Source organism: Podarcis muralis, chromosome 10 (genome assembly GCF_964188315.1).
Source record: "Podarcis muralis chromosome 10, rPodMur119.hap1.1, whole genome shotgun sequence".
In the NCBI taxonomy this organism is placed as follows: Eukaryota; Metazoa; Chordata; class Lepidosauria; order Squamata; family Lacertidae; genus Podarcis; species Podarcis muralis.
The window spans coordinates 21,410,407-21,432,768 of record NC_135664.1 but is presented as its reverse complement, the minus strand read 5'-3'; the positions used below and the strand labels follow the sequence as shown (position 1 = coordinate 21,432,768).

Here is a 22,362-nt window from a genome sequence, read left to right as displayed (position 1 = left end):
CGGAAGCATTTAATTCAACTGATTGGCAGCATTCCATCGATTCGATTACTTATATAAAACACCGGATATGTTCACTTCCTATCCCACCATTTTGTGCAATGTGTAAAGCATATCATAAGCCCCATCATGGAAATATATGACTCTTTCAGCCCTATCTTGTGCATGTTTACTTTAGAAGTCCCAAGGTGATCGGTGGAGCTTACTCTCAGGAAAGTGTGCATATCGGATCACAGCCTCAAGAACATAATTGTGGGTTTAACCATTTCAAGGAATTTGGGTACGCCAAACTTTCCCTGGTTTTTTTTCTGGATGGGTGCAATCCGCTGCGTGCTTATTTCAGAACAGATCCCACTGAAGTCAGTGGGACCTATAACCCAGTCCAAGGCATATTTAATTAAGTCAGCTAAACTTTTGTTGTGCTAGCCAAAGGCCATGGCATCATCTGAAGTAGTCGGGTGGGGAAAACAGCAGTCGCTACATTTGCAGTAAAACCGTGATCAGATCCACTGAAATTTCTTACTTTTTCTTTGTTAGGTCTTTTTCTCAGCCTACTCTCTGTTTTTTTAAAGAATTTATTTCTTTGGTTTTCCACATTAAAGTTTTACAATCACATACAGAACATACAACATAAAAACAAGATTCCAAAAAATCTCCTGTACTTCCCTCCTCCCCTACTTTTAATCATTCCCTCCTACATCTTTTATGACAATCCAAACCTTTTACATCTCCATTATGTCCAAAATTCACCATTAAACTAGACGTGTTGTTCCAATCCTACTAACGATTTCAGCTGTTTACAGTGTTTTTCAGGATAAATTATAAATTTTCCTCATTACTTATTAAAATTTTGGTCTTCCTGATTTCTTATTCTTCTGGTCATTTTTGCCATTTCGGCATAATCCATCAACTTGATCTGCCATTCTTCTCTGATCGGGACTTGATCTCCTTTCTATCCCTGGGCCCATAACATCTGCACAGCCGTGATCATACATAAATATAGTCTTTTCTGCTCCATTGGAATTTCAGCACCTAAAAGAAAGGCTTTGGGGTTTGGTTTTTAGAAAAAGTTATTTTAAACATCCCCCCCCCAATGCATTATATATCATATCCACTGAAATTTCTTATTACACAGAATAAAAAGTAATTCTCAAATAAAATGTGCAAATTAGATCTCAGAGTCCCCATTGCAATTGACCGTTCATTATAAGGGTGTTTGTAGAATCATAGAACTGTAGAGTTGGAAGGGACCACAAAGGTCTTCTAGTCTAACCCCTGCAATGCAGGAATCTTTTGCCCAAGGTGGGGCTTGAACCTGCAACCCGAAGATTAAGAGTCTAGTGCTCTACTGACTAAGCTATCCCAGCAGTTACTGCCACAGCCACCTCTGCCTTCATCCAGCCCCCACCTGCCTGCCACCTTTCTTATATCCAGTCCAAGGAGTGGCACTGCTTATCAGCTTTGCCCTTAATGTCGGTGTTGCCCTTGCAGAACTCAGGATGGAGGGAGATGGGGACATAGCTAGAATTAGTGGGCTCTGCATGTCGTTGACTCTGGCTCCACTTCATTTTGGCCTCCCTGTCTTCTTCCCCATCAGTTTCACTGAGCATGAGCCACCACAGATGGTCTTGGAAGACCAACACCTTCCCACTTTGAATTCAGTTAAGCCTGTAAGGACCTGACAAAGTGTCTGAAAATCTTCCCCCCACTGGAAATCTTATATAAGCCACTCTGCGTCTCCTGTAAGAAGAACATGGCATGAGCATAATAAATAAAATGTAAGAAGGTGGAATAATAAAGTGTTCTGTGTACACGGAGAAACGTTAAAGCGGAAAGTAATAACAAAACATTGCAATTCCCGAATAGAGAGGTGCTAGCTACTTTAACGATCTTCTCGTTTTCATTCCTTCTCCAACTTGATGTTGTTTCAGATGTGCATCTTCCAGTTGCCCTTTCTGCCTGCCCCGAATCAAACATTATACCTCTTCATACCATGAAGTCCCAAGATGATAACAGAAGGACAAGTTTTACACAAATGTTGCATCGGCCGATCGAGAACGCTCAGCAGTAAGAGACTGGTTTTCTGTTCTTAATAACTGCGTCCGCATGGGTTGAACTAGATGTTACAATTTTCCCATGATATATCTGGATTCCTTTATGATGCCAGTTTTGGAACTGGAAGGGGTATTTGCAAGGAACTGTTCCCTAAACAAGGCTGCCTTCAGATGTCAAATAGCTATTTATCTCCTTGACATCTGATGGGAGGGCGTTCCACAGGGCAGGCACCACTACCGAGAAGGCCTTCTGCCTGGTTCCCTGTAACCTCACTTCTTGCAGGGAGAGAATCGCCAGAAGGCCCTCGGAGGTGAATGATGGGGGTGGAGACGCTCCTTCAGGTATACTGGGCCGAGGCTGTTTAGGGCTTTAAAGGTCAGCACCAACACTTTGAATTGTGCTGGGAAACATACTGGGAGCCAATGTAGGTCTTTCAGGACCTGTGTTATACTGAACTATAGTGAAGTATTATGTGAATGAACCTATCCTTGTTCCATGCTCATATGCAGCAGGTTATGAGTGCCCAGGGCATGTGACGTCATGACGTTACGCGCGCACACACACACACACACACACACACACACCGGCCTCAGAACCTGACTTCCAGTCCCACTGAAAGTCAAGTTCCGAGACCTTAGAAAGCATCTCTGTGGTCTCGTGAGGCCTTGGAGGTGACTTCCGGTGCTTCGTGAGGCACCAGAGGTTGTGTCATGGGCCCCACAGTGTAGGTGCTGAGCACCCACAACAAACATCTTGTGGGTGCTCGGGCACCCAGAGGCCCCTATAGTTGGTGCCCCTGCTCACATGCAACCACTTTTCTCTCCCCCATCGTTGTGGCTGCAAGGAGAACATCTCAGGCTTTCGTTTCTGCTTTTGTTCAATCACAACTTGTCATGTCATCTGAACGGACAAAACTGTGGCTAATGTTAACTATGGCTTGCATTAAGCAAGCAAATATCGACCGTATGGCTAAACTGGTGTTTAGCATAGCGTCAAAATGTGGCCGGTGTGTCCAAATTGGAGCACGCTGGTTCTGCAAGGCTCTGGGGGTATATTGCTGCTATGTGAAATGGAGGGCAAAGGTTGGTGTCTGAATTGTGCAGTGAGATATTTTCAAAACTATGGGTCTTCAGAAGGTGGGGTACCATTTTGGCTCCATTTCAGCAGGAAAATGTTTGGACCAGCACTGAGGAACATAATGGGAAGCATTTTGGTGCCAGTTAAACAGGAAGGGAAGAACTTTTGATAGAAGTGAAGCAGCCCTTGCCTAACATTGTGCTGTCATTTTCCAGGCATCCATCACCCGCTAAAGACACCTTTAAAATTCAAGACATTTCAGTCATCATCAAAGTGTACGTTCTGGTGACATCTTTAACACCTCTGCGGGCATTCATTCATTCGACTGCTGTCGTCTGGTATCCACCCAAGAAGAAGCACTTTTCAGTCAAGGTAAGCCTGTGCTTTCACCTTCATTTCAGTTTTATTACCAAAGAGTTTGAAAAACGCTTGGTTTGTTGGTTTGTTTTATCTCCCCACTTGTGTAAGAAGCTGCTTGCATCTTACCCACCATGCACCGAAATGAAAGTTGGCTTTATAAACGCACAGGTGAGAGTGCTCAGATTTCGAAATCAGCTAGAGATGTGCAGAATACAATAGGACAACCTCTTTCTTTTTTTAAAGTTCCCACCCATGTTTTTCTCTGTCTATCATTTTCACCCTTTTAGACTTTGACCGGATAGTGCTACAGCCAGTTCCTTCAGCATCCGGTAGATGCTGATACAGTGGTGCCTCGCAAGACGAAATTAATCCGTTCCGCGAGTCTCTTCGTCTTGCGGTTTTTTCGTCTTGCGAAGCACGGCTGTTAGCGGCTTAGCGGCTTAGCGGCTATTAGCGGCTTAGTGGCTTTAAGAAAAAGAAGAAGAAGAAGAAGAGTTTGGATTTGATACCCCACCTTTCACTCCCTTTAAGGAGTCTCAAAGCGGCTAACATTCTCAAAGTCGCAAGAACTCGCAAGACGTTTCGTCTTGTGAAGCAAGCCCATAGGGAAATACGTCTTGCGGAACGACTCAAAAAACGGAAAACCCTTTCGTCTAGCAAGTTTTTCGTCTTGCGAGGCATTCGTCTTGTGGGGCACCACTGTAGTATGTTAGGGTCCTTATTTCAGCCAGACTGCATATTACAGATATAATCTTGAATCCCATCTCTTGCTGGGCTGTGGCTTCACGAATTTCATGTAGATGAAGAAATGCAACATAATTCAGGGTTTTGAAAACTCCTGCCTTTTTTTCCCTTTTCATTTGCAGCTGCAAGCCTTTTTTGAAACCGTCTTGAAAGGCAGTTCCCCACAGCAGGCGCTGGAAGACATGAAAGAAGCAATAACCAAACTCTTATTGATAACTGAGGTTTTTAGTGAAGCCCCTTCTTCCGGACCAAAGGCCTCCAGCCAGTAAGGAGATTGAAGCACACAAGTTGAAATAAGCTGAATTTTCTTAGAGATGCTCTTTGGAATATGAGGGTGCCTTGAACCTGGCTTCCAAAGTCTGGGACATAATGGAGCCATGTAGCTTTGCCTTGATGGGTTTATTTGAACGCTCAGAGTCTAAAACAGGGATAGATACAGAAAGAAGTATCTGTTGGTAAGGAGAAAGACTTCTTTTTAAAAAAGACATCTTCTTGGAATCTGCTATCTGAAGCCACTGAACACTTTCCGAGGTGTTTTGTTCCTTCGTGGTTAAAATATTGTTGCAGGCAACCCCAATCTCTGAGCGGTGCAAGATTCCAGGGTTTCCTGGCTCAGTTTCCTCTGAATGAGGGTCAGCGGAGATTGTGGTGTCTTTATAAGGTAAAGGTACCCCTGCCCGTACGGGCCAGTCTTGCCAGACTCTAGGGTTGTGCGCCCATCTCACTCAAGAGGCCGAGGGCCAGCGCTGTCCGGAGACACTTCCGGGTCACGTGGCCAGCGTGACATCGCTGCTCTGGCGAGCCAGAGCCGCACACGGAAACGCCGTTTACCTTCCCGCTAGTAAGCGGTCCCTATTTATCTACTTGCACCCGGGGGTGCTTTCGAACTGCTAGGTTGGCAGGCGCCAGGACCGAACAACGGGAGCGCACGCCGCCTCGGGGATTCGAACCGCCGACCTTTTGATCGGCAAGCCCTAGGCGCTGAGGATTTTACCCACAGCGCCACCCGCGTCCCAACGGTGTCTTTATAATATATGCTTTATTTACACATATATACAACCTGAGCCTACAGTGGAGGGGCTCACAGCCTCAACACCCCAAGACGGTCTTGCTTCTCCCATTGCCCCTGCCTTTGATTTTGGCAGAGATCAGACATGGCTCTCACTCTTTGCCTTCTCAGCCTGCTGCCTTGCTGCCAGCTTCCAGTTTCTAGTTCACATAATTCAACTCTCAATTCTGGCCTTTGTCTTTCTAACTACCAGCGAGTTGAAGGAGGGCCCCCCACCCATTTTCTGTCTGGCACAGAGTCACTTCCTTTGTTTCCTTAATGGCCCATAGTTAGAGGGCCATTATCTCTCCAGGAAGCTAGCCTGGCTATTCCATAGCTGTCAACTTACAGATTTGAAAATAAGGGACCAGCAGCCTTGAAAATAAGGGATCAGCAGCCAAAATAAGGGATTTTCCAAGCACAGCTATATTCAACTTCTGAGCCCCTCTGAGCCAAAGGCAGAAAGCCCAGCCAGCAGCCAAATGAAGCCTCAAGCGGTGGTTCCCACAGCGCAGCGACCCAGCAAAGGGGATGCAGCAAGGAAAACCACCGTCACCTCTCTGCTGGGAAGCGCTGAGCAAAGGCAAGTCCCCAGGCAATGCGGCTGATTTGATCGGCACAAGGCATGCAAACTCCACCCCCCAGTCGTCCTTAGACTCCTTATTGGGTGAGCAATGCAGCCAAGCAACACAGTTGGAGCCTCCCTCCTCCCTGGCCGGCAGGGAGGGAGGGAGAGGAGCTGCTTCCTTTGAAACCTGGGAAATTTAAGGGACATCATCAATAAGGGACAGCAGCGGGACATGGCGCTGGGATAAGGGACTGTCCCTCCAAATAAGGGACGCTTGACAGCTATGGGCTAGTCCAGGATTTGAATCCTGGTTTCATGCATACAATCTATCTCCACCCCCTCTACAAAAAACAAAAACAAAAAAGACCCCTCGCAGCAGTATTTCTCACAGGCCAGTCATTCAAATGGGGAAAGGGCTCTTTCTGAGAGAGACGGGGTGCATTTTGAAATCTGTATCTTAGGTCATCGCCTCCTTTGAAGACAGAACCAACTCTTCATTTCTGTCATCTTACTTCAGGTGCAGTTCCTGCTTTCAGATGCTAACCTTCGACGTTGGGCTCAGCCGCTCTATGGATCCGGTTATTCTTGAGGTAAGCAAGCATCAGTAGCATTTCCCCATATGAGCAACTGACTGTGGCTAAGCGAGAGGAAATCCTATAGGAATTCCCAGTGAAGTTTCCTTATACTGCAGAAACCACTGTGCTTTAAAGCATCAACTGGAACGGTGAACATAAAAGCAAACCCAGAAACAATAATATGAAACATCTGCATCATCCTTACAGGGCTATCTCCATCCCCACAAGTCAATTTAGCCTGGAGCTGAAGGTCTATGCATGTTGTCAGCACCTCCAGAGGGACAGTTGATGTGTCACAGATGGACTCAGTGTGAGGCATAGCGTGTTCTCCTTCATGGAGAGCACGTGTTGTGGTGGGGTCTAACAAGACATCCCACTGTTGCTGGGCGGGTAAGAGATAGCGGCCACCATTGTGATTAGACTCCCCTTGTCGTTGGGGAGAATGTGATGTTGCCATTTTGTGATTGACAGCCATAAGCTATATATTCCCTGCCCGCAGTGTTGAGCTTCCTCACCTGCCCTCCCTCCCTATATTTAGGGTTGTTTGCTTGACCTTGCTATGCCTGTCATGGGGGTTGTCTGCTTTTGGGGCAGGGGCCCGGTAGGAATTTTGTCCATTTGGCTGATTGACTGGTGCCGTTTGGTTTTTGCCTACTGCGTAGCAAATCGTCACAACTTGTAAGGTTGCGGTTAGGCATTGGTTTTATGAATTGGTTGGTGGAGGGGTATGGATTGGCTGTGCCTGCCCCTCTAATGCTGCTGCTGCAAGGGTATTCCATTAAAGGAATCCAGGGGCTCACCATGCTCTTTTCTGAACCCCTGTCAAGCGGCTAGGGCCACGCAAGAGCCCCTGGGAGCATTTGGGGAGAGGTGAGGGCATGGTACCCAGCTCCATCTTTCTCCCCAAAATGTTTTCCCTTTCTGACTTTTGCGGGCGTGCGAATGTCAGTCTGTCCCCGTACGGGGTCAGATAGTCGCAACCAATGCCTAAGCGACCACTCACATTTTTTGTATTTTAATAAAGTTGTGGCCAAAATTATGCCAAAAACCTTAAACAAAACTTCTGTGTGAATTGTGTTTTATTTGGGGTAGCTTGGGGACCTCGACACGCAACTCCCTTGGGCTCCCAGACCTGCTTTGGGTTCCTAGCCCAATATGATCACTGCCCATATTCTGTTCTGATAAACAACCCCTGGTGGATTCTACATTTATGGTCAAACTGTAGGTACTGAGAGCAGTGCATTTGATAAATATTCACACTCTGAATGAGTTAATAACCTTAAGTTAATAACCTTCCTAGGTACATGAACACTTTGATTTTCAAGCTGACGGAGAGTCGGATTTTCAGGACCAAACTGTTAAAGAAACTGTTCTTGGAGATACTTTCAGAATTCTCTTATCAAATCAGTCATCTTCCTCTACTTTCTTTGAGGCTTTGCAGAACGTTTACCGATCAACAGGGATTAAGGTATTGGTAGATCTGTTTATCTAATATTTATTACACTTAATTAGTCGCTTTTAAAAAAAACAACCAAACAATCTGATCACCCTGTAAAACATCTGTGCTTTTCTGTGTTTGTTCAGCATAAGAGTATGGCTATACTCCTGCCAACCCAGCCACTTCTTTCTCAAAAATCCTCTGCTACTCTCGACCAGGTTTAACTTGGCACCAGTATTAACTATGGGTAATGTTAATGTTACTCTATTTTAACTCAGAGGTGGGTCATGTCTTGTGCTATGAGGCAGAGATATGAGGTTCCAGAAACATGCTTCTGGCATGATGTAGAATCTCATAAGTTCAGATAAGTATGCTCACCCTGTTTCTAGCCTGAATATGGTTTGCATTCTTGTATTCTATGAAAAAAAATCATTTGGCCTTCTTCAACAGGCAGGAGAAGTTAGGAAAGTATAGGCTGACAATCCTCCAAACTATGGACCATTTCAGCCTATCCTATATATCCCGGATGGCTCAGTCAGCAGAGCATGAGACTCTTAATCTGGATTCAAGCTCCATGTTGAGCAAAAAGATTCCTGCATTGCAGGGGGTTGGACTAGATGACCCTCATGGTCCCTTCCAACCATGATTCTAGGATGTATTTGCAGCTGTGCCTCCAATATCCCAATCCTAAACTCACTTACTTGATTTCAGCCGGCAGATCCAAACCATACACTTAAAGCACACCAGTACACATTTACTTACAATGGGGATGCAGGTGGCGCTGTAGTGTAAACCACTGACCCTCTTAGGCTTGCCGATCAGAAGGTCAATGGTTCGAATCCCCATGATGGAGTGAGCTCCTGTTGCTCTGTCCCAGCTCCTGCCAACCTAGCAGTTCAAAAGCATGCCAGTGCAAGTAGATAAATAGGTACCGCTGCAGCGGGAAGGTAAACGGCATTTCCGTGCGCTCTGGCTTCCGTCACGGTGTTCTGTTGCGCCAGAAGCGGTTTAGTCATGCTGGCCACATGACTTGGAAAGCTGTCTGTGGACAAATGCCGGCTGCGTCAGCCTGAAAGCGAGATGAGCACCTGTTGTGTACTAAGCTTGGATCCTAGAACAATAGGCAGGTAGGATCCTAAAATGCAACAACCTGATTGGCCTGCAGGAGCAGCCCAATCAGAACCCAGGAGGTAGTTAATCGGCCTATTAGGCCAGTAGGATACTAGGATGCAACAACTGATTGGCCTACAGCAGCAGCCCAATCAGGCGCCAGGAGGGAAACACAAGCAACCAATCAGACGGTACTCATTTTGTAAATAATGTATATAAAGCCTGAGGTTTTGGGGGAAATCAATCACTGTTCCTATGAGCTGAAATAAAGAGCACGAAATAAAGAACTACTCAACTATGAGTATATTTCAGCGCCGCAACCCCGTAATCACTTTTGATTGTACTTAACTGTCCAGACTTACTTGACCTTCTTACCTTACACATTTACAACACAGCAAAGAAATATGGGAGCTATAGTTTGTTAAGAATGCTAGGAATTGTTGCTCTGTGAGGGGGTAACTCACAGCATTCTTTGGGGGGAAAGTCCTGTGTTTGAAATATGTGTTGGTCCCTAAAAGTATCATCATGGAGCTGTCCAGTGAGGCAATGCAAGGTGGATTTCTTCTGGATTTTGTGGTCCTTATGCATGTGTCCATCTTCCAGCTGTTTGCCAGCAAAGGGCAAGTTTATAAAAACCCAACAGATTGAAGTGATAAAGCTTTTTATTGGCCAAGGAGTCAGGGTGCCAGTAGCAGAGAGCTGTCTGCCTCAGAACACATGGACTTTGCCTTCGGACCCAAGGCTTCCCCTACTGCCTATGATCTTCTGCTTTCCTTTCACAGCAAGAGCATCTCCCAAAGGAATCTGACCATTGTCTAACTTTAGAAGAACTAAACCCACTGATCAATTTTGTAAAAGAGCTGCAGAATCTAGGACAATACGAAGTGGTAAGCCAACATCTGTGGGTTTGTTTTATAGCAAGTCTTTTTTGTCAATGCGAATATTTCCCCACATACCTTTGATACGATTTTTATTCACCAGAGCAGGAAGAAAGAAAATAGGGGGAAATAGGTCTTATTTTTTAAAACGAGTAAGAGATACAAAGACTTATCAGTGTGTACTTGTAATTTCACAAGGGCCGCATAATGTTGGATTAAATCTTTTAGTCTGACAGCACCTATCATTTTGACCTCCCTGCCCATTGACATTAAACAGGCGCTCTCACTATCATTTTTTATGCCAGCTGATTTTTTTATTTCAACCTACACAGTTGTATAATTTAGTTAGCTATATTTGCTTTAAAAGATTTACCGATTTAGTGTTCTATTGATAATTATTTTACGTATATTTTTAAACAGCTTTGTGGCTTTAACTGGTTTATTGGTAATTAAACTATGTACACCACATAAACAACTATCTGGCTTTTAGAAGACATCTGAAGGCAGCCCTATTTAGGGAAGATTTTAGTGTCTGATGGTTTTATTGTGTTTTTACTATTCTGTTGGAAGCCGTCCAGAGTGGCTGGGGAGGCCTGGCCAGATGGGTGGGGTATACGTACTGTAATGTTGTTGTTGTTGTTGAGTTTTATGATTAAGCAGTCTATAAATATTTCTACAACTATAAATCAACTGCATGTCTTTACTAATCTGATCCACATTCACTTTTTTCCCTTTCAGCTGTTCCCCTCCGCTGTTCCCAAGACCCATTTTTTGATGCATGACCTTTATCGTATGGTGAATCCGGGGGAAAAACTTGGCTCGATCCTGGCTGTGCATTGGCTCCTTTCAAATTTACTTGAACAGTTGCACGTCATTAACAAAGTACCACGTGCCAACCTTCCAAAGGGGTAAGGTGGCAATTTGATCCTATTTCTGGGTTTAGAGATTGATTCCATGAAAAGATGACAACCCTTTGGACTTCTGCAATGATACACTTCGTTGCATCGAATCATACAGTTGGAAAGGACCCCTGGGGTCATCTAGTCAATTATAAATACAAATACCTTTCTTGGCATTAAGAGTTAAAACATTTCAAAACACTAGGATCAATTTAAAAGGGACGGGAGTGAGACTGTTGAGGATCACAAGGTACTAGATTGTTTTGCTTCACCCTGTCTATTCCCTAGAGCAGGGGTAGGCAAACTAAGGTCTGGGGGCCGGATCCAGCCCAATCGCCTTCTAAATCTGGCCCACGGACTGTCCGGGAATCAGCGTGTTTTTACATGAGTAGAATGTGTCCTTTCATTTAAAATGCATCTCTGGGTTATTTGTGAATAATATCTCCCGTTAGAGTGAATGAGCAGTTTTTTCACAATTCGCATTGTAGTGGGGGATGGGTTTGTGTGTGAAATCAGGAAGTAGAGTGGTCATGGCCACATTTGGCTTTGGCTTATTACCCACAAAGGAATGCAGCTCACTGCTATAAGATAGCAATTATTGATAACGTCTATAGTGTATGTGTAAGACAAGAAGAATGCCATAGGATCCACGTGACTTGGTTCTGTAAATCACGTTTCTAATATTAGACCAATGTTTCTTTGCAACTGGGCAAGGCAAAGATGTTCCCGTTCAGTCCTTATACTTCTAGCACCAAGAATCAAGGACTTTTAAGAATTATTTACTCTTTTTCCACAGGCAAAACAAGGATTCCAGAAACGTGCCTTGGATGAAAACCAAATGGTCAAGCCTTAGGTGAGAATTTAAAAGCACACCAGTACACATTTACTTACGGTAAAGGTAAAGGTAAAGGTACCCCTGCCCGTACGGGCCAGTCTTGCCAGACTCTAGGGTTGTGCGCTCATCTCACTCTATAGGCCGGGAGCCAGCGCTGTCCGCAGACACTTCCGGGTCACGTGGCCAGCGTGACAAAGCTGCATCTGGCGAGCCAGCGCAGCACACGGAACGCCGTTTACCTTCCCGCTGTTAAGCGGTCCCTATTTATCTACTTGCACCCGAAGGTGCTTTCGAACTGCTAGGTTGGCAGGCGCTGGGACCAAACGACGAGAGCGCACCCCGCCGCAGGGATTCGAACCGCCGACCTTTCGATCGGCAAGTCCTAGGCGCTGAGGCTTTAACCCACAGCGCCACCTGCGTCCCTTACTTATGGTACATTTACTTAAAAGCATGTGTTTATATGTGCTAAAAGTTGCCCAGAGTTGTTGGGGAAACCCAGCCAGATTGGTGGGGAAGAAGAAGAGGAAGAAGAAGAAGAAGGAGGAGGAGGAGGAGGAGGAGGAGGAGGAGGAGAAGGAGAAGAAGGAGAAGAAGAAGAAGAAGAAGAAGAAGTATTAAGCAAATTTTTAAGCCACACTTGTTCTTATTTTGTGTTTTTATCTTGTATCTTTATGCTGAAAACTGCCCTGAGATCTATTGATGGAGGGTGGTATATAATAATAATAATGATGATGATGATGATGATGATGATGTAAATGACCCCTGGGTGATTAAGTCCAGTCAAAAGTGACTATGGTGTACAGAGCTCATCTCGCTTCAGGCCGAGGGAGCCGACGTTTTTCCACAGACAGCTTTCTGGGTCATGTGGCCAGCAGGACTAAACTGCTTCTGGCAGAACAGACCGTGATGGAAACCAGAGCGCATGGAAATGGCGTTTACCTTCCCACTACAGCTGTACCTATTTATCTACTTGCACTGGTGTGCTTTCGAACTGTGAGGTTGGCAGGAGCTGGGACGGAGCAACGGAAGCTCACCCTGTCACAGGGATTTGAACTGCCAATCTTCTGATCAGCAAGCCCAAGAGGCTCGGTGGTTTAGACCACAGCTCCACCTGCATCCCTGACAACAACAACAGTCGCATGAGCACCTTGGGAGAGCTGGTGACAAGGGAATAATGGGCACAGATACAGTCTCTGCACAACCTCCGTTTGCATCAACTGAGTGTGTACAAACTTCTCCTACAAGTCCTGTTGAACTGAGTGAGGGGTTGCACAGCAGCGAGTCCCTCCTAGGGAATTTCATTTGTTTGCTTCTGTGAATCATTTATCAGTGGCAGTGATTAAGGTCATCAGAATTGCGTAGCAGAATTTGATCACGCTGTCCAGCATTCAAATACTTTAGAAACTCACAAGCAGAACATGATGGTGACAACTTTCTTTTTTGTCCCAACACTGTAGGGAAAGTCAAGCCTCTGGCAAAAACCGGCAAATGTCATTTTGCATATGCAATGGAAACTTTTCACTGAATGAATTTTTATACCATTATTAATGGAATGCCATGAAAAATATATATGACCCATGCTAGATTAAATTATATTATCTTTCCCTATAAAGATTATTGAAGCAAAGACCATCTACAAAGGTCAAGCGCTATTTCCTATATGGGTGCCTTTACTATTCCAGATTAGCTTCTTCCGTTTTATTAATGTCAGCAGTTACCAAAAGAATTCTAGTGAAAGGAAAGTGCTTTGGGGGGGGGGGTAAGGGGAGGGGGGAGAAACCTCACACTAGTATTGTATGCAGATGTTTTCTTTCCTTGCACTTGTTAGTTTAGAAATCTCTCTACTATTTCATCATTAGGACTGGTTACTCAGAGAAGGGCGGCATGAAAACAAGATCTTCTGCAATTAGAGAAAAACATGAAGGTAATAAAGTTTGTATTCTCTCTCTCATTCTGTTTGCAGGGGGTGGGGAATCACTTACGGGCAGAGCAATATGAAGACCATGTAGCCAAACTGAAGCAGCCAAGTAGAATTGCCTCAAGGAGTTTTCCATTTGCCCAGGCAGGTGCATTATGTGACCCATGAGAACAGCAAAATAACCAGACTGTACAATGGTGCTGGGATAAAATCAGGCCAAATCTTTGCGTGGACAGGCGGAGTCCCCCAAACCCTGGGCGCCCCCCCCCCCATGTGGAATAATGACTCAAGACAACGTGCTATGGGATTAAAATTGGCCACAACTTTCTTATACAGTGGTACCTCGGGATAAGTACTTAATTCGTTCCGGAGGTCCGTTCTTAACCTGAAACTGTTCTTAACCTGAAGCACCACTTTAGCTAATGGGGCCTCCTGCTGCTGCCGCGCCGCCAGAGCCCGATTTCTGTTCTCATCCTGAAGCAAAGTTCTTAACCTGAAGCACTATTTCTGGGTTAGCGGAGTCTGTAACCTGAAGCGTATGTAACCTGAAGTGTATGTAACCCGAGGTATTTTTTCTGTATTTCAGATGTGGGTAGACCTTGGCTCAGGCATTGGGCGTTTATCCCTCCCAGTCCCCCGCTGGGGATCTGGGGAACATCAGGGTTATCCAGTGTGTGTGTGTGGGGGGGGGGGTTATGGGCTGGCTCTGGAGAACATATGTTCAAGCAAAGAGAGCCTGCCCCCATTACGTCGCAGGGGAGAGCAATGACAACCTCTAGGCGTACGGCCAAAGCCTCCCCTCAAAACAACCCCCTTAACAGGGAACCCCGGTATCGCTGCCACAAAGAGAAGGGGGGAGTGGGTCATCGCTGCATGCACCCCCCCCCCCATTTAGGGAAGATAGACTAAAGGATTCCTCCCAAGGCCTGATACCGCCAAAGTTGTGACTTTTTGCTACGGGAAAGGCGAAACCTGCCAATGCAGTAGAATCCCTTTCCGGCCCTTCAACAGCGACCCTGACGTAGCAGCGCCTGCGTACCTGTGGAGAAATGGTTAACCTGCAAAAGAAGTCTTAACTGAGGGTGGGTAGGGTGGGAGAAGCTCTGGAGCCAACTGACGATTCCCAGGTAAGACCCTCCCCCTATTGTGTGGGCAGGTGGTCCCTCCCCCTACCTGGCCTGGTCACCTTGGCAACGCCTCCCCAGGCGGGATTGGGCAACTGCCTGAGTTAGGCGGAGACCACCAGGTATCCCACCTGGGGGAAGGCAAAGCCAAGCCTGTGATAATGGAGCCACATAGTGTCAAGGGGCTGCGTGCGACCACGCAAAGGGCGCCCTCCCCTTTAGTGTGGGGAGCGGCCATTATTGACAGCAGCAGGCAGGGCAAGGGTTGGCATGGCATTGGGAACGGATCCCGTTCGTATCCAGAGGTACCACTGGTGGTACCTCAGGTTACATACGCTTCAGGTTACAGACTCCACTAACCCAGAAATAGTACCTTAGGTTAAGAACTTTGCTTCAGGATGGGAACAGAAATCGTGCTCCGGCGGCGCTGCAGCAGCAGGAGGCCCCATTAGCTAAAGTTGTGCTTCAGGTTAAGAACAGTTTCAGGTTAAGAACGGACCTCCGGAACGAATTAAGTACGTAACCAGAGGTACCGCTGTATAGGCTTTTCCCTCCCCGCTGCAGCAAGGGCTCATGGGACAGCTTTTTCCCATGAGCCCATCACACAGAGAAGATACTGGGCAAAAAATATTGCCCAGTATTTTGCTGCAATCTATGGGCCACAGCACTGCCGGGCAAAGGTGTCCTGTGCTTATTGGGCACAAGACGGGGCATAACAGCAGTCACTTGAGTGTTGTCATAAATACAAATTCCATCCTGACCATTCTTGGTTATTTAGTGTGCGAAATGTGACTGTGTTGTTGCAGTGAACACATTTTGGATGGTGCTTGCGGTGTTATTGCATGAGTCCCTCCTTTAGCATTTTATCTCCACTGCCACTAAAATGGCCCCTGCTCAGTGCTTTTGTTCCCTCTTTGAATAAGGCTGTCCATTTATTCCCCCAAAGGCTGTTGCTTCTTGAAATACGTTTAGGGAAAGTACAGTGGTACCTCAGGTTAAGAACTTAATTCGTTCTGGAGGTCCGTTCTTAACCTGAAACTGTTCTTAACCTGAAGTACCACTTTAGCTAATGGGGCCTCCCGCTGCCACTGCGCCGCCACCACGCGATTTCTGTTCGCATCCTGAAGCAAAGTTCTTAACCCAAGGTACTATTTCTGGGTTAGCGGAGTCTGTAACCTGAAGCGTCTGTAACCTGAAGCATCTGTAACCCAAGGTACCACTGTACTGTCCATTTCTATCATATTGGTCTCTCTGTGGCTTTTGGCCGTGATTATCAGAATTGTTTTATAACTGACATGGTTGTTCTGCAGATACTGGCAGGGTTATTTGCCATGATATTTTAGGGTTGCAATACATCCCAGATATATCTAGAATACTGCAGTTGGATGCAGTTTCCAGGCGGGAAAACATCTGGGAAAATCTGGGTGTATGGCAGCCGTTTTTGCTGATTTTCCATAAAAGTAGCTCAAAAATGTTGATTTTGCCAAAACAGCTCCACAACCTTTTCCCCCCTCTAGGTTTTCATTGTTTGAAATACGGCAACCCTATGATATTTTTATTTCTCCTCAGATGCAGACGTATGTAGTAGAGGTATCACAAACCATCCTGAATTGTCTTTGTTTATCCTCTAGGTTTGCGTTTTTTAAATCTGGCTAAAGAAATACACTGCAGTCATGGTAAGTCAAACCTAAGATTTTGGCAATAGGTGGCGCTCATTCAACAAAATTGCATGCTGTATTCATGTAACCTTTTTGGAGGATGATTTTTGCTTTCACTAGTTGCTTGGGTAAAATAAATATTTAGGCACTGAGAAATACTAATGGTGGATTTATAGACCTATAAGGAAACAAAACATCATCTTCTTTCAGTCTCCTTCTTCCAATATGGTAACTACCTTGCAAATTGATTCATTTTCAAGACTGCCATCATTAGCCACATTTTCCCTCTCATTACCCTCACAAATGTTTCAATTAATCTGTGGGAAGATCTTTTACCACTCTAATCTGTATTAATTGTTCAAAGATCTTACTACATGTGGTCTGGGGGAAGAACCATAGAACTGCCCATCAGAAACAGTTTGGATTACAGTGGTACCTTGGAAGTTGAGCGGAATCTGTTCCGGAAGTCTGTTCGATTTCCAAAACATTTGGAAACCAAGGCATGGTTTCTGATTGGCTGCGGGAAGCTCCTGCAGCCAATTGGAAGCCACGTTGACATTCAGGTTCCAAAGAACATTCGCAAACCAGAACAATCACTTTCGGGTTTGCGGCATTTGGGAGCCAAAACGTTCAACTCGCAAGGCATTCAGGATCCAAGGTAGGACTGTATTTAAAACCTGATTTTTTTATCCACTTGCATATGCAAAAAATAAAAATAAAAAATTGTGCCTGACGGAAGGGAATAGAATTTGGCCAAGAATAAGGAGTCAAGCCATTGATAATGCCCAATTACTTATTTTTTAAAAAATGATTTCCCTTTGTTACAGATAAAGATTCCCTACCTCATATCAAGCAGATCTTCACCAATCCACATTTGGATTTAAATCCTAATTTTGACCCAAAGATCAAGGAATACTACTCTGAAGTCCCATTTGATGTGGTGACGATAAAGATTAGAGCAGAACCTGCAAACTGTCGCTGTGAAGTCCACCTGGATGAGAAGAACGGACCAAGGTATTTGGGAGAGTGGGCCATTATTCAAAAGACATGGAGTTAAAACACACACACACAAAAATCCTAGGATTAGACAATGTGGGAGAAATCCAAGTAAGTTATACTCAGATGAGACTCATCAACTTTAATGGACATAAGGAGATTGATTTCAGTGGATCTGCTCCAACTATGACTTAGTTGTCTGTCACTCAATAGCCTTGCCTCTTAGGAAGGCTTGCTGTAGCAGATTTCTCCAGACTATCCCTAACTGGTTTGGTAGTTCACACGGAGAAGAGCATGCTGCTTCACATGGAAGATTTGTCAGGTGAAGCAGTTTATAAGGTGCCCCTTTAAGCAGCCTTGTGGGGCAGTTTGTTCCAATAAATTGGCCCTGATGCTGTGGTGCTCTTCATATGACTTGGTGTATAGGGACGCGGGCAGTGCTGTGGTCTAAACCACTGAGCTTCTTGCACTTGCCGATCAGAAGGTTAGTGGTTCGAATCTGCGCAACGGGGTGAGCTCCTTTTGCTCTGTCTCAGCTCCTGCCAACCTAGCAGTTCGAAAGCATGCCAGTGCAAGTAGATAAATAGGTACCGCTCCGGCGGGAAGGTAAATGGCGTTTCCATGAGTCACAGTGTTCTGTTGCACCAGAAGCAGTTTAGTAATGTTGCCAGATGACCCGGAAAGCTGTCTGTGGACAAACGCTGGCTCCCTCGGCCTGAAAGCGAGATGAGCGCTGCAACCCCATAGTCACCTTTGACTGGACTTAACTGTCCAGGGGTCCTTTACCTTTTTTTAACCTATGACTTGATGTGTATGCAGATTTGCCGCAGCAGGCTTTGACCTGGGTATGTTAATGACTCTACAGTCCCTATGCATGTACAAGCTGTAGAACAGGTAGACTCTGTGTACATGGGCCAGAGCCCTCCAAAAACAAGGTTCCCAGCTATGCAACATGAGCCCAGTTTGCATCATGCTGTAGACTTGTACCCATGTCCAATTGGGTCAGAACTGGTTGTGGATGCGTAGATTGGGGAATGGGGCTTGCTGCCATGCACTTCCTCTCCATTATGTACATGTACACTCATTCAGTAACATGAACAACGCTTTGTAGTGAAATCATGCAGATTGCTAAAGGTAGAAACCAAAATATGCTCTACACCTGTGATTTAGGAACTAAAATAAACATCTCTGCTGAAAACCATGGAGATCTCAAATCCAGACATATAGAGCTAAAAGAGCATTGGGAATGTTAATGAGAACAGGGGGTCAGAAAGACAAAGTTGCATGTCATCAGATAAACCTTCAGTTCATCTATACTCTTTAAAAAAAAACCATTAAAATTTTTTATGGCCTCCGATGAGAAGCTATAAAGTGCACAGGTTGCGCTACTTTTCGCTGATATTTTCTTGCTATTGTGCTTTTTTCAACAGTGTTGCAAATTACCCTCTTGGACTAGGAATAAACAGAATAAATATCCTGGTAACAGATAGATCTCAATCACTGCACAAGGTTGTGAGCATGTACAAAATCATCATTTACCGAGAAGACCGCCCAAGCTTGCCATTGTTTGACGACTTTATGGTGTGTGGCTTTGTGCAGGTACGGTTTGATTTTGTGGAATAGTAGTAGTAATTTCTCATGTACAACCCTTGTCGCTTCATGCATTCTTCTGCAGCAAAGGAATCAAATTGTCCTATAATGTTTTAGTATCTCCGTTGTCTGTGGATCGCATGTTTTCACTTGCCTCTGCAGTTTCTGTAAATCCTTTCTTCTTCTTCCTGGGCCATATTTCTCAGTTCCAAACCGCTTCAGAGGCCTCCTGCAAGTCCTCAAAAGCAGCTCCCAAGTGCATGTGGGTGATTGCGTGCTTGGATAGTCCCTATTACGTCTGTCCATACTGCAACAGTAAAGGGACCCCTGACCATTAGGTCCAGTCGTGACTGACCATGGGGTTGCGGCGCTCATCTCACTTTAGTGGCTGAGGGAGCCGGCATACAGCTTCCGGGTCATGTGGCCAGCATGACTAAGCTGCTTCTGGCGAACCAGAACAGTGCATGGAAATGCCATTTATCTTCCCGCCGGACCGGTACCTATTTATCTACTTGCACTTTGACGTGCTTTCGAACTGCTAGGTTTGCAGGAGCAGGGACCGAGCAACGGGAGCTCACGCCGTCGCGGGGATTCGAACTGCTGACCTTCTGACCAGCAAGTCCTAGGCTCTGTGGTTTAACCCACAGTGCCACCTGTGTCCCAATATTTATATTACATGTTCATTTAACCAGAGGATGGTGTTGTTGGACTAAAATTCCCATCAGCCCCTGCCAGCATACGCGGGTGGCGCTGTGGTCTAAACCATGGAAACGCCGTTTACCTTCCAGCCAGAGCAGTACCTATTTATCTACTTGTACTATGACGTGCTTTTGAACTGCTAGGTTGGCAGGAGCAGGGACCGAGCAACGGGAGCTCACCCCGTCACGGGGATTTGAACTGTCAACTTTCTGATTGGCAAGTCCTAGGCTTTGTGATTTAACCCACAGCGCCACCCGCATCCTACTGCAACAGTAGGGCATGCAATTTGCAACCGATCATAGATTCATAGAATTCCGAACAGTTCCATGATGATGATGATGATGATGATGATGATAATAATATACCCCAGCCACTCTGGGCAGCTCCCAACAGAATATTAAAAACACGATAAAACATCAAACATTAAAAACTTCCCTAAACAGGGCTGCCTTCAGATGTCTTCTAAAAGTCAGATAGTTGTTTATTTCCTTGACATCTGATGGGAGTGTGTTCCACAGGGCAGGCACCACCACCGAGAAGGCCCTCTGCCTTGTTCCCTGTAACCTCACATCTCACAGTGATGGAACCACCAGAAGGCCCTCGGAGGTGGACCTCAGTGTCTGGGCTGAACGATGGGGGTGGAGAAGCTCCTTCAGGTATACATGGCCGAGTGCATTTAGGGCTTTAAAGGTCAGCACCAACACTTGGAATTGTGCTCGGAAACGTACTGGGAGCCAACGTAGGTCTTTCAGGACCGGTGTTATGTGGTCTCGGCGGCTGCTCCCAGTCACCAGTCTAGCTGCCACATTCTGGATTAGTTGTAGTTTCCAGGTCACCTTCAAAGGTAGCCCCACGTAGAGAGCATTGCAGTAGTCCAAGCAGACCACTGTGAGAACAGGATGCTGAAGTAGATTAGTCATTGGCCTGATCCAGTAGCCTCTTCTTATGTTCTCATGGTCCGGCTTGATACAAGGCAATTTCTTGTGCCGTTTCTTCAAAACTCACTCACTTTGCAGGCGAAACCATAAGAGAGGCGAGAGGGAAGGCGTCACCTTACTAGCCGTTTTACAAAAGTGATTGACTTTTGGTTAACACACATACTTCATTGTCCAAACGTTGCTTCAGTTCAAATTGTGTTATAGCAGTCCGGACTTAAGGCCTTTCGGGCGAACAACAGGAACGCCTGTGCCAATTGTGAGTGTGCGGCATGCCGCTTCAAACATCTTTCTATTTCCATGTACCCAGGGGACCTTTGGGCTTGCGTCTTGTGAACAGCAGGCCCCCACGAGACCCTGCAAACCGCTTTGAAAATGAAGGAATTCCCAAAGCAGTTTGCGACGCACCACAGCAGCCTGCTATTTAAAGGCGGAAAGCCAAAACTCCCGCGGGGCAGGCCCAGGCATTTGGGTGTGCCTGAGCTAGATCCTTGGACCCTGGCCAGTATTTGTATTAATTCTAAGGAAGGCACCCTTTCCGGGAACAAGCCATCCCATTCATTATATATTATTAAAGTGTCTAATGATTGCTTTTAGAGTTTAGAGAGGGAGCAGGCAAATAAGGCGCTGTTTGCACATGAGAATTTCCCCATAGCTTGAATATTGTAGTGACGGTGTATTTATTTTTTTCTCCAGTTCTGAAGCACATTACTCATGCTGGCGGGCTTTGCCTGTGCCAGAGATCAGAGGCTTCCATGCCTTTTCTCTTTAGTAACCAGACACCTGTTCTAGGAGCAAAAGGATAAACAGAGAGCAGAGGGACGGGGTCTTCTTTAGACCCTCGGCTAGGCACAACTGGGCTCATGCATAGGAAGGAAAAGGTCAAAGACAGTGGCGTGGTCTTTCTCACAGCGGGGTTTCAGTTGAAAGCCCAATCCTGAGACTCTTCTCTTTCATGTCTAATCCCGTTAGGATATTCAAGTTTCACTGCAAGCCGATACCGTGATGAAGGCCGAAACACAAAGGGAGAGCTAGGGATGTTGTTTCCAGTCTGCCAGCAATTCTCATGCATTTGAGTAATCCTGGATTAAGTTCAAGGCTATTCAGCGGAGAAGTGTGCAGTTCCAAAGCTGAACAGCCCTTAAGAGCACCAAATTATTGTTATTTCTCTTTCTTACAGTGCCCATAATATCCTCATTAAAAGCAAATTAGTCGGAGGATAAACTGTTGAGCCTACGATGGCATTTTAAGAAGCACGGGTTTCCCATTGTTTGCCTTAGACCGGCTTGTAGGAGGGTTCCCTGCAAATTAAGAGGTGGCTGTAGGGTTTATGCTGGGTTTCCTATGGATTGAAAGGACTATGTTTAAAATGTGTGTTTCTGTCTCAGGAAGAAAGAAAAAATGTGATTACCACTTTGGCTCCACATTTCCAGCATCGTATTTCAAATAACTTTGTAGTAGCTGTGTAAGGGGCACATAAAAGGAAATACCGAAGTACACAGATGGGAAAGACTTGCGCAATTATCTTGCAATTCTCTTCACATGTTGCAAATATTAAATTTATCCTCAGTAGAGTGGTCTCCAAAACCAGATTCTGAATTGTCCAATTGAGTTAGAGTAGACCCAATGAAATCTATTGATATCAATGGGTCTACTTTCAGTATGACTTGATTATAGCCCTTAAAAATAATAATTAAATTTCCAAAAATAAAATAAAATTAAGTGTCCCCATTAATTAACGAAAAAGTGCACACTTCTCTTTCTCTATTCCAGTGCCTTCTAAATTGATATGTGCCATTTTCTGTCCCTTCTCTAATTAGTTGGCAAGGTAGGTGGAATCTTAGTATCCTCTTGTGCC

General features: G+C 45.4%; 1 protein-coding gene across 4 annotated transcripts in view; it reads left to right on the top strand.

Annotated features, from left to right (window-relative positions):
* Positions 1–22,362, top strand: part of CPED1 (cadherin like and PC-esterase domain containing 1) — a 131,502-nt gene that overhangs the window by 58,119 nt on the left and 51,021 nt on the right. For all 4 annotated transcript variants that reach the window (XM_077935863.1, XM_077935861.1, XM_077935862.1 and 1 more), the window contains 12 exons: positions 1,929–2,064; positions 3,345–3,501; positions 4,356–4,498; positions 6,367–6,439; positions 7,725–7,892; positions 9,755–9,859; positions 10,589–10,758; positions 11,546–11,602; positions 13,444–13,508; positions 16,258–16,302; positions 17,112–17,298; positions 18,711–18,879. In XM_077935863.1, the coding sequence (XP_077791989.1) occupies positions 1,929–2,064; positions 3,345–3,501; positions 4,356–4,498; positions 6,367–6,439; positions 7,725–7,892; positions 9,755–9,859; positions 10,589–10,758; positions 11,546–11,602; positions 13,444–13,508; positions 16,258–16,302; positions 17,112–17,298; positions 18,711–18,879 (1,475 nt within the window). The remainder of the gene's footprint in view (positions 1–1,928; positions 2,065–3,344; positions 3,502–4,355; positions 4,499–6,366; positions 6,440–7,724; positions 7,893–9,754; positions 9,860–10,588; positions 10,759–11,545; positions 11,603–13,443; positions 13,509–16,257; positions 16,303–17,111; positions 17,299–18,710; positions 18,880–22,362) is intronic.